The sequence below is a fragment of the Rana temporaria genome, chromosome 2, assembly GCF_905171775.1.
Source record: "Rana temporaria chromosome 2, aRanTem1.1, whole genome shotgun sequence".
Classification (NCBI taxonomy): Eukaryota; Metazoa; Chordata; class Amphibia; order Anura; family Ranidae; genus Rana; species Rana temporaria.
The window spans coordinates 262,525,581-262,538,273 of NC_053490.1; the positions used below are offsets into that span (position 1 = coordinate 262,525,581).

A 12,693-nucleotide genomic window follows, 5' to 3' on the forward strand; every position below is an offset into this window, starting at 1 on the left:
GCTTGTAGTTAAATAAAAACCTTTTGCCATTCATACTTGCCTAGGTGGATGCAGCATCAGACCGATTTGCCAATTCACTACCACAGACCCTACCACTCCTCTGGCCACTTAACAGCCATTGATTAGGAAACAAGGATTTACTTTGTCCAAAATGCCCAGCTCTACTCTTAGTGTAGGACTTAGTCTGAGGGCTGTGTACACAAATTCTTAGGAACAGATTTTCTGCCCTTCAGCCTCCATGAGCTAGTTTGTGCCTTAGAATGTATGGTTTTGGCACAAGCCACCTGGTACGCCTATAGTGACCCTGCTCCACCAATGCTGCCTGTGAGAAATCTGCCACATTAAGTACAGTCAGAGGGGGACATCAAGAAAGAATGCAGAAACATTCAAAAGCTACAGAATAACTTAGAACACAGTTAAAATATTTTATTTTATTGTGATTCTTGATCCAACCAACCATTTCACAACCCCTGTTTCAAGTACAAACAATGTCATTACAATACAATATACATGGAAACTGTCAAAGTGTGCTGTATTCACAGGAACCAAAGATAACTTAGATGAATATCAACGGCTTTACAATAAGTGGCAACATCTGCCAGTTTAAGGTGAAAATTCATCTATGAACCTTGGGCTTCCAACTCAGAAGGCTGTATATCAGGCTCTTCATCATTGTAAATATTTTCAGCCTGCAATGAATACATTAAAACATTAGTCTCAAGCATACATTAGTTCATCAGAATTACAAAGGCTTGTTAAAACCCCATGGTGACCCTGTGTGCTCTTAAACTAAATCAGTGCTGTAGTCTAAAGTAAAAAGCCAGTGCTGACTAGCTCCACCCTCAACAGAAGCCCAAATTAAAGCCATTCCTATGGGGGAGGTTCACGTAGCACTGAAGTCACAACCCACTCATTTCTGTAGTACTCCTGCCATAAATTACTGCCCTCTTTTGCTCCATTTGTACCAATAATAAATCCCAAGTTTTGGGTTGACAAAAATAGGAAGAGGGGAAACTTCCAATGGAGGCACTAGTTCTGGAAACACTTGAGGGATTTTCTCTGTTTTGGCTATGGGACATCTCCACAACGGGACACCGATAGCAAAAAAGTGAATCTAAAAAATGTTTACATATTTATAAACCAAAAATGTTACTGGAAGATTAGGACAAGTCAAAAATAGTTGCTTGAACTCACCATTTGCCATATTTGCATAATGTTATCTTCAGACACTGAGCAGATTACCCAGGGTTCATTTGGATTCCAGCTGAAATCCGAGATCTTTGCTGTGTGCCCACCATGAATAAACTAAAAAAAATAAAAAAAAAATAAAGCTGCAATTTGCTGTATAGAATGTTACGAAAGGCTTAAATGCAAGCAGGTAAACAAAATTAGGATTACCAAGAGTTCAGGGGGTCCATCCTCAGCATCTTCTGCTGATTGTTCTTCACCAATTTTACTAGAAACATACATATTTAGCATTAGAAAACTTGAGTACATTTGAAAATCCACATATATCCTATGAAAACGTCCACCCAAAACCAAATTTCAGATTTTATATGGCCACAAGTTTAAGCACAGTAAAAAGGACATAGGGGACCAACAGTTTATTTTAACTGTTCACCAAGCTGAACACTCATTGTACAATTCCTGCATTCCACAGTGGGTGCCAGGACAAAAAACTACTGTGCTTATGTCTGAGACTTGTTATCCTAGGCTAGCCAATCAAGATAGCTGAAGACTTTGGACCAAAAGGTCAGTGGTGACTGAGCGACAAGCGCAAGATTTTGAATGTTGCTTCGCTAGGGCATGTTGGAAGATAAATGTGCTATAATACCAAAACATCCTGTGCATACTTGATCATGGGAAGAGCCCTGGGGGGGGGGATCTATATATTCAGTCCTCCTTTAAGCCAACTAAAATCAAATAGTGGATTGACCTTTTAATCTGAATTGTGACTAGTAAAAACCTTACCTCAAATCCCAGACATTCAGCCTGCGATCGGTACCACTGGATGCAAGGATAGTTTCATTATGAGGTGACCAGTGAACCTTGTCCAAATAAGAAAAAAAAATATATAGATCAAACAAATTGGAGACTTTAAAATTAACATCACTAAATGTAACGCTCAAAAAAAAAAAAATAATCAGGTCTGTCGCTGAAGAGCAAAGTCAAGCCAGCAAGAACAAAATAAGCATTTCCATTGAGTATTTAATAAAACGGGGAAAAAAAAAAAAAAAACACACACACACACACCTCTGCACTTGCCGCCTCCTCTGCCAATGTATCGAAGCAAATACACAGCTTTAAATTCTCTCTTCTGTATGGTAGAGCTCTTGGCAACAATGGAGAGAGACACAAAATGCCCTTCTGCGGCTACTAAAACTATGGTGATTGGGCTTTTAAAACAGTGATCAACACTCACCTGGAAAATCTCATCTTTATGAGACTCAAACGAATGAAGCTTGAGTTTTAGATTTCTTAAGTCCCACAGGGCAACAGTCTTAAAAGAAAGCATAAAAAGGCTAAAATCAGCAGGATTCATGACATTTGAAGTGGTTCTAAAGGCTCAAGGTTTTTTACTTTCATGAATTCTATGCATAAAGGTAAAACTGCAGCAGTCTCTCCCCCCACCCCCCTCTCAATACTAGACAGAGCGATGTGCACGAGTGCCTGGGCTCCGGACTCTGCCTCCTCATTGGCCGAGACAGCAGCAGGAGCCATTAACTGTCAATCACAGCCACTAAGCCAATCGGAGGAGGGGCCAAGCCACAGCTCTGCATGTAAACAGACATGCAGAGCTGGAGCACGCCTGTTTGAGGGTGCCCCCATTACAAGCTGCTTGTGCTGGAGGCAGAAGCGCCAGCGGGGGACACAAAGGGAGGATTGGGGCAGTACAGAGCACACAAGTACCTTTTTTTAAAGACTTAATATCAATTTTTAAAATAGCCTGCTCAATAAATGCCAGTAGAAGCATGACAGCTCATGGTAAAACCACTACTACCATAGTCTAAAAAAACAAATGAGCAGGGAGCAAAGACTTAAAGTGGCTGTATACCCCAATGGTATACTTGCACCTACAGTTAAGCCTACATTAAGACTTACCTGTAGGTCTTTGCAATATCTGCTTAACCTACATGGTTAAGGAGATATTTGCAGAAAAGCGGGCGCGCATGTGCACCATAGACATTGGCGCAGGCGCACTGAGCGCGGTGGCTCCTGAATGGGAGCCTGCCGGAAGCGTGCCGTGCGCATGATGTCATCGCCGCTCTGGCCAATCACAGCACCAGAGCGGCGAAACCCGGAAGTCACTCCGGGTATCATGGGGCCGACGGAGGACGTGTCCGAGGACCACGGCAGGGGCTTCGATCTAAGGCAAGTAATTGATAATGAGCTCGTATGCTAGTCATACTAGCTCATTATGCCTTTGTATTGCAGGTTTTTTTACTTTAAGAGTAAAATTCCTGGCTTGTTGAATCACGGTATAGATGAGTTTCCCCCCCCCCCCCCAAAATGCTGCTCATGTCACAATTAAAAGAGAATAGTTTTATCTTGCGTGACTAAAATAACGAAACTCACAAAAATCTTTGCTTTTTTGGTGAGAGATTCTCTTTAATGCGACATCCCGGGTCTAAAACACAACCCCTCCCTCCAATAAAGACTTACAAAGTGCAGTTTGTGCTCCATTAGCCTTTTCGCCAGCCAGAGAAAGTTACACCAGAAACCAAAAGTGCCATTTTACACGTTGCCAGGGTGTGTGGAAGTAATCCATTTCATCTGATAAATGAAAGTTAACTTGGTACATAAAAATCCCACCTGCTGTAGCAGTTCAAATTACTTATTCCTTAGACTTGCCATACACTGTTCAAATCTTAGCTGTTTCAGCAGGAACTAGCAGATATTTGAACAGTTAATGGGCAGGCTGAATGTACCAAGTTGATCAACTTGGGTAAAACCAAACCTGCCCGATTCTCTTGCAATTAATCGCTAGCAGCTGGTATAGCCACTAGCGATAACGATCTTCCCGGCAAAGACAACTTCACCCACCCATCCGCTGGGAGAATACAATATCTCGGCAGGAGGAATTCACCTGCCAGCACCATCAGTTTTGTTGGGGGAATTGTGCAAATTTATTTCCTGCAACCACAGGAAAGAAATCTGCCCTGTGTCTAGCCATGTCTTAGACTTTCTACTATCCCAAATTGTATTGTCAATCTCTAGACATGTTCAGTTCACAATAACTTTTTGCAATCAAAATCAGGCACTAACCTTATCAGCAGAACCTGTGGCCAGGATAAACTCACTGTATGGATTGAAGGACAAACAGTTGACCTCTGCAGTGTGCGCATCTACTGAATGACTTGGTTTTGATGTTGTATTAGACCGGGTGTCCCAACTGGCAAAATAAAAAAAATTGATTTATAAAATTACACAAGCAGCGATAACTTCAACCCCCCCCCCCCCCCCCCCCCAAGTCTTACCCATATTATAACATTTGTACCATTTAGAATATGGTTATTAATAGTTGATTTGGAAAGGCAGAGCTACAGGCATTTTTTGCCAACAGGCAGGCTCTTTATTACAGAAGAGACATGCAATGTCTCTCCTACAAATACACTTGCCCGTTTACAGTCCTCTGCTGGAAATGCACAGCTCCATTTACATTCTGCAGTGCCAGTGTGCTGGGATAAATGGCAATGCACGGGAGTGACACCACATCAGCCCAGCCAATCAGGACAGCCAAAGACCACCACCTGAATGCAGCCAGAAATGTTCTGGGCATTGGACCTTTTTGCATGCGTGTCATGTAAAAATGTAGTTTTTTTTATAGGCCAATGTGGATGAGCCCCTTAAAACAGCTGTGACATCTTATGTAAACGCCAGATGTAGTTAAATTATTAATTTATGTTAATTTATGTGCCAAATTTATGCGCCAAAACAAAAACACACACCTGACGAACAGCTAGTTCTGTGAATGGAAATGCCCTGCTGAGAAAGGTCAAAAGCAGAATAAGGAGACTGCTTTGAGTAAACATAGGTCATTTTAACTCCAATAACCTATCTTTACATCTGTGATTAGTCAGCTTTGTAGCAAAGGGAAGTTCCCCCCCCATTAGTGTAGTGTTCAGTTGGTGCATGTACACAAAATGGAGGGAGGAGAAATAAACAAAATATATAAAAAAAAAAACACCACTTACATCATGAGCTTCTGATCATCTGCTACAGAGCCAAACAAAGATTCATGCAAAAGGTGCCAGGCTACATCTTCTACCACTGCTGAGTGGCCCGTAAAAATGGCCTTAGCATCAACTATTTTCCCCTCTTTTGGTCCAGCACTTATATCCCACAAGCAAACAGTCTGAAAACAGAATAAGATTTTAGTAATCAGAGTAACTTACCTAAAGAGGGAAAATAAAAAATATATATATTTATACATACACACCTAAAAATGTAACTGGTAACCATTAAAATACCAGTGTATCACCAACACATTTTGCAGTCCAGCCACACATCACAGGAAATCCACTACTGTAGTGTAGCACATAAAGTGTAGGTGCCACTGGTGAATAAGGATCACCCCACCCTGCGCAGTCAGGCACACCGAATATTAGCCTATCCCAGTGCTTGGTTTTGCGTTTTATTGAGGGGATAAAACTTACAGGGAATAAGAAAATTAAGGGATGCCCATTTGACTTGCAACTGCTCTATATACCCACAGTCTATAGACAATCCTCTTCCTCCAGCGCTCACTTGTAGAAAAAACACTGATGAATCTGACAGAAAGGCACTTGAATTACGCAGAAGCCCCTTGGGTTGTGTAGAGAAAATTTAGTGTCCAGCTACATTCGTGTGGCTACTGATCCCAGGACTACCAATTCAGGCATTGCCAGCCCACTTGGCTGGAGCTGCCTCACTAGCCCTTCTGCCTCTCACCAGCCACCCGGCTGCCATCTCCTGAAGATCCCCTGGACATTCTAGCTGGCTCCTGCGCCTCTGGACAGGACTCAAGAGCCAGAGGTCGCCCAAGGAACTACCCTCAAGGGCCACCAACAGCCTCCTCAGCACTCCATCTTCCAAACTGCCTCTGCTGGCATGACCCCAAGTATTTAACCACTTGTCTGCAGGGCACTTCAACCCCCTTCCAGGTCAATTTTCAGCGCTCCCACACTTTGAATGACAATTACTCTGTACACCATACATAATTTATTTTTTTGAGCTACAAAGACCATTTTTTTTTTTTTTTAACAAAAAAATTGGTCTATAACCACCTTAAGCCAAAAATGCACATTCTTCTCCTTAAACAGGTGGTTATAATATTCATAGACATTGTGCCGTTTATGAAAAATAAATACAAAAAAAGGGTTATGGCTAGCTGCTGCCATTACCACAGTATTTAATGTCAAAATACCTACATAGATACGTTAATTTGTGGTTAAACATCTTGCTATTGCCAGTATAGGCCTGTAGAAGGAGCCAAATGCTCCGAGCACATAGCCTACTATACCACACTTGTCTGCTCTTCTGGCAACGTCAGATCCACGCTGTCACACGGAGACCCCACGGGTCGCCTGCAGCATGGGAGAGGGTGGGGAGGACAGAGTAAGGTCGGGCGTTCCAGAAAGACACCTCCGCCCCGCCCCATTTTCGGCGTGAACTCTTTCAGCAAATTGCCAAAAAAGCCATTTTCGGAAGAAATTTCAGTGCACCCCTAGATTAAATCTTGGGGTACTACACTCAGTTGGCACGTTCCTTCCCTAGCCCATGCTTCATATTTAACTAAAGCTGAAATGGAGAATAAAATAAAAAATCTAATATAGCTTCAAACTGTCTTTCAATACATTTTCTACCTCCCGGGAGTAGAAACAACCCATTATGTTCTTACAGAATTTAGAACGTCACCAATTACTACCTAAAGTATAACTAAAGGCAAAAAAAAAAAAAAACTTTAGTTATGGATAGTGTGGGGGAGGAATAGGACATTGCTGTCTGTACCCTTATTGGCAAGACTCACACCATTTGTCATGTTACCATTATTGAAGTTTAAAATAAAAACAAAATGTCCCCCTGAATAATAAGAAATTAAAAATCATCCAATGGGGATACTACATCTGTGGACCCTGGCAAAAAACAGGGATCCACTCAATTCCCGATTTAGTTTAGCACAGGAAGGGAGTAGAAAGTCTCTCCCCCCCAGTGCAGTGTTGTCTTCAACTATAATACAAGTTTTAACACTACGCAGAAATGGTTAGTGTTAGTTATCTGATGTTAATATACCCTTAATCACCAATTTAACAGGAGCTCAAGTGCATTTGGTCCCTAAAGACAACTTTCCTCCTATGTAGCATCAGATGACAACATTAAATGCATCTTCGCTTACTTACATGGTCATCAGATGCACTGAGTAGGTGTCCACTGAGATTAGAATTCCAAGACAGTCCATAACCCTCCTTTTGGTGCCCTCTCAATCGGAGATCTGGGCTGCACTCGCCACTAGGGTCTACAAAGAAAAAAAAACAGCAAGTAATTCCCTTCTACAAAAAAAAGGTCCACAAGCAGCACCATAATAATTTGTTACCTTCAAAAACCCTGAGAGATTTGTATTTAAAAAAGTAAACTCTGCCTTCTGCTTCCCAAAAGCATGAGATTTACAGTAATCTTTTCCTGTGAAAGCCTGCTAAAATGGTTTAGAAAACAGGCTAAGCCTGGTCACAGACCCAAGACAATTGTGTGTCCTATTGGGGAAGTCTACATCAGAGCAGCGGACACTCCAGCCAGCAATTGAATTTAACCAAGCTATAAAATGAGACATTAAAATGTTTGGAACACAATGCACCAAGTAACTAGACTGTAAAATATATCACAATGAGCATATTATTACTTGCTGACCTATCTCAATATCATGGATGCAGTCATGATCTTGCACCTTTACAGGTAGAGGGGGTCTGTCAGTGTAAAGGTTTTTTTTTTTTTTTTTTTAAAGATAGTCAGCTGCAATTTTGAGCCTTGACATGTTTGGAGTCTTTACTTGATGCAAAAAATTTTTTTATAAAAAAAAAAAAAAAATATGTTTTATAGCGCATATTGGGGGGGGAAAAAAAAATACACAAATAGAGTACCACCAAAAGGAGACTTGGCAAGCTAGTGCATAAGGCTCTTTCCTGTCTAGCCTGCCACAATGCACTTAATGGTGTCACCCAAGGCTCAACCACGCCGCCCCCCTCCCCCCCCCCCCACAGGGGGAGAGCACACCACATTAAAGGGTAGATGTGGCCAAAGGACCATACAAAGGCATTGTTAAATACCATGAGTGCATTATGCACAGGGTTCAGAAGTACACTACATACAGAGTGCAGCATTCAGGAATGTGATACAAACAAACAGGGTGCAGGGGTGGCTAGGGACAGGGTGCAGGGGTGGCTAGGGACAGGGTGCAGGGGTGGCTAGGGACAGGGTGCAGGGGTGGCTAGGGACAGGGTGCAGGGGTGGCTAGGGACAGGGTGCAGGGGTGGCTAGGGACAGGGTGCAGGGGTGGCTAGGGACAGGGTGCAGGGGTGGTTAGGGACAGGGTGCAGGGGTGGTTAGGGACAGGGTGCAGGGGTGGTTAGGGACAGGGTGCAGGGGTGGTTAGGGACAGGGTGCAGGGGTGGTTAGGGACAGGGTGCAGGGGTGGTTAGGGACAGGGTGCAGGGGTGGTTAGGGACAGGGTGCAGGGGTGGTTAGGGACAGGGTGCAGGGGTGGTTAGGGACAGGGTGCAGGGGTGGTTAGGGACAGGGTGCAGGGGTGGTTAGGGACAGGGTGCAGGGGTGGCTAGGGACAGGGTGCAGGGGTGGCTAGGGACAGGGTGCAGGGGTGGCTAGGGACAGGGTGCAGGGGTGGCTAGGGACAGGGTGCAGGGGTGGCTAGGGACAGGGTGCAGGGGTGGCTATGGACAGGGTGCAGGGGTGGCTATGGACAGGGTGCAGGGGTGGCTATGGACAGGGTGCAGGGGTGGCTATGGACAGGGTGCAGGGGTGGCTATGGACAGGGTGCAGGGGTGGCTATGGACAGGGTGCAGGGGTGGCTATGGACAGGGTGCAGGGTGGTTAGGACAGGGTGCAGGGTGGTTAGGACAGGGTGCAGGGGTGGTTATGGACAGGGTGCAAGGGTCAAAAGTTCTCTATGCATAAGGTGAAAAGTTAGTTAGTACTGCAGAACAGAAAAAAAGGACAGAAAAGTGGACAGATGGGCTGCTGCCAAAGAGCAGCTTCAACTTACAGAGGATGTGCAGTGACAGTCGGAACACATGGGCTGTAGAAGGAGCTGCCGGGACACTGTAGCCGCCGCTGGACGGGATACTGGAGCCGCCGCTGGCCGGGATACTGGAGCCGCCGCAGCAATCATCACAGCAGGGCACCATCACATGTTGAGCAGCCGCCGCGCCGCCCGGGCGGAGAAACTGAAAGTACTGTGTGACGTGACTGACGTCACATCACAGTGCAGTGTGACAGGCACGCACAGGCTGAGCTCTGCTGAGGCTCGCCTCGCCGCTCGCTGGTGGCTGGCAACTGGCTTAGGGGAACGGAGGAAGAAAAAGTACAGACACAGTCCAGATGGATAGACACACACTCGGCTGCGCTGGGCATGTCATCTTAAAAAAAAAAAAAAAAAAAAGTTTTTTTTTTTTTTTTAAATCCTCAATGTCAGGATGGTGTCACCCCTCTAGCGGGTGTCACCCGGGTGCGGACCGCACCCCCCTAGCAACGCCTCTGCTTCCACCTTCACCCAGTCTTCATTCTGGGTTTGGCCGCACAAATCTATCCTAACTAGGGTCTGTTTAGGCAATATTCATTTTACCTACAGGCAAGCTTAATTATAAGCTTACCTGTAGGTAAAAACCAAAAAGAGCATACAACCACTTTAAAAGCATCTCAACCTCACATTCTCCAAAAAGGCCCCAGCAACAGAGCGTGTAGGCAGGAATATAGTGGCAGAGGTTAAATTCAGCTTGGGGGTGACGAACACATGCAAATGTGAGCACTCAGTTGCAGTCTCAGAACTTTTGAATGTCTGCACCAGGGGGTCTCCAAACTTCCTAACAAAGGGTCAGTATACTTTTCTGCAGACTGGGGGGGGGCAGGGCACAGACTGATACCAGAGGGAGTAGAAAAATGTTCTGTCATTCTGAGGAAATGGTGCCCCACCATTGGTGGCACAAACAGGAAGCAAGCAAAAGGATTGCAGTTTGGGGACCACTGGTTGTAGTTGAAACAAATCTCACAAGGTCAGCATCCAATATTTAAATAGGAGTGCCACTTTTTTTTTTTATTAACCACATTGTAATGTGCACTTATAGTTATGCAACTTTTCGCTGCATATATGGAAAAAGGTCATTAATCTTCTTCGAAAATTAATCTTCTTCGTGGCGCTGTTAGTAGGCCACCTAGGAGACATCAGACTGGCCCATTGACTTCTGGGATATCCATGTCCTTGTTCCCAGAAGTTGAGAGTTCCTGGTCGTAACAAAGCACACCTGCAGTGTCATTACTGCGCAGGCACAAGATCACGAGGCGCATGCTGGGTAGCCAGCTGCACGAAGTTCAGCCAGGCTGGCTTCAGCTGCCCACAGCATCCATGGCCTCAAACCCAGAATCCGAGAAATCATCTAGTAATTCTAATGTGAACATTGTTGTAATTCACCATCAGTGCAATGGATATTGCTGGCAATCTCAATGACACGATTGGGATCATTTTGGCTAGGAGACTGGAACTCCGCTTTAAGTACTCTTCCCTTCATTCCACCACCCCTATTTGCCAGGAACATAAAAAAGCCCTGAGCAGACATCAGTCTGAGCTTACAGAGGGGGTAGGGGGCCCTCTCCCCACCCTAATGTGACACCAAGCGCTGTCACAGAAAGAGTAAAGAGCAAGTCACATGATCACCATATATAGAACTGCCGAATATTAACACACCCAGTAGTGAATAGATTTTTAGGACGTGAATGGAAGCGGACCTAGTGTTTTTTTTATATCCAAGTTTAGTGAATGCACGCTAAAATGTGCAAGTACAGTACTTTCAGGTACCACACAAGTCTTATTACGCCTCCTAGCAAAGCTTTAGTCTCCCCAGAAACCCAGTTTCATATTTTCATACAAGGTCAGCATCTATTTGCTAAAGTGAGATGCTGGCTCAAAAATGTAGATTTAGGTCTGTTCTTGGCAGTGTTAAAATTTGACAGATTAGCCTCCATGCTTCAGCCTCTAATCCTGTCACTTGATACTCAATTCGCAGCAGTAATCACTGACTGCAAAGACAGTGGAAATGCTTACTCCTGCCTGCATTAGGACAACATAATTTACCCAGACTCTTGCTTTGTGACCCAAGCCTTGGATAGAGCTCAACATTTTTTGTTTTCATTTAAAAAGAACACACCTTTTGTAAAGTCATTCATACCAAGATGTATATTGTAGCATTGTTACAAATTGGTTTACATAGCTCCTATATAAAAATAAAGCTTAACGCAAACCAAAAAAGTTAAATACACAGGTAAAATATGTGGTTTTACCTGAAAGGATTTGCTACTTTATCCACCTAAACAGCACAGCCAAGCCAACTACCCCTCCCTTTTCTACTTCAGTATAGAGACATTCCCTCTCATATAGGACTACAAGAGGCTGATGTAAAGACAGTTGGCTTGCCTACATTATCTGAATTTAAAAATGCAAAAGTTGTTCTATCTATATGGAATTTAGCTTTATGGGCACTTTTATTGCCGTTACGTTTGCTGGGTCTCCTCCCCATGCTGAGCATTTCTCAAAGACTGACGCAAATATACTACTAGGTTCATTGCAAATAGGTGTGAAAGACTTCAAAAGCAAGTTTCATTATGCAACAAGGACTTTATATAAAAGATTTAACATTAATACAAAAATATGACTTTAGACAATCTTTACCTGGTTTGGATGGATGCTTTGTGTAATCAAATACCAGGACATCAGAGGAGGGTGTTTTGGTTGCAATTATACAAGGGTTTTGAGGCATGTACCTTGCCCGATTCACTTCACCTTCATGGTTAATTTTAATTTCAGTTTCAATCTTGCCACTAACAGAGCCAAATCCGCCAAACTCTAAACAAAAAGAATGAACATATTAGGGCATTTCTTCCATTACTACATTTTACATGCGATACCACCTGGCAATAAAGTATGATTTCTTGAAACGTGTGGATTTTAAAATTTACGGGGAAAAAAAAAAAAAAAAAAAAAAAAAAAAGCACATCATAGTACTATTACAAAATATTAAAGCCTACCTCCTTTCTCACTGTCATAGTGAGAGGCATCAAACTGTGCGTCATCATTGGGTATCTGAACTCGCGCCACAACTAAGTGATTCTGTTCATCTGACGTGTGAGTGCCAAGTACCAACCAATGCAGCGCATAATCTTTTCCTTCAGGTCTACAGGATGAAAACAAAAATATACAATTTAAAACAAGAGGGACTGGAACCAAAAACCATCAGCTTAGGAAAGCTTGTAATGGGCCAGTTAAAAATAAAGCTCCACAGAAATATGTAAAAAATATGAACTGGAGAAAAAAAAAAAAAAAAAAAAAAAAATTATATATATATATATATATATATATATATATATATATATATATATATATATATATATATATATATATATATATATATATATATATATATATATATATATATA

General features: G+C 43.1%; 1 protein-coding gene across 1 annotated transcript in view; it reads right to left on the reverse strand.

Moving 5' to 3' along the window:
• Window positions 1-411: 411 nt before the first annotated feature.
• RBBP7 (RB binding protein 7, chromatin remodeling factor) overlaps window positions 412-12,693 on the reverse strand; it is a 28,748-nt gene continuing 16,466 nt past the window's right edge. Inside the window, exons 3-12 of the mRNA XM_040336874.1 lie at window positions 12,286-12,431; window positions 11,930-12,103; window positions 7,380-7,495; window positions 5,196-5,356; window positions 4,267-4,393; window positions 2,423-2,500; window positions 1,972-2,048; window positions 1,399-1,456; window positions 1,195-1,305; window positions 412-689 (exon numbers count right to left, since the gene is read on the reverse strand). Coding sequence (XP_040192808.1) covers window positions 621-689; window positions 1,195-1,305; window positions 1,399-1,456; window positions 1,972-2,048; window positions 2,423-2,500; window positions 4,267-4,393; window positions 5,196-5,356; window positions 7,380-7,495; window positions 11,930-12,103; window positions 12,286-12,431 — 1,117 coding nt within the window. The 3' untranslated portion in view covers window positions 412-620. The remainder of the gene's footprint in view (window positions 690-1,194; window positions 1,306-1,398; window positions 1,457-1,971; window positions 2,049-2,422; window positions 2,501-4,266; window positions 4,394-5,195; window positions 5,357-7,379; window positions 7,496-11,929; window positions 12,104-12,285; window positions 12,432-12,693) is intronic.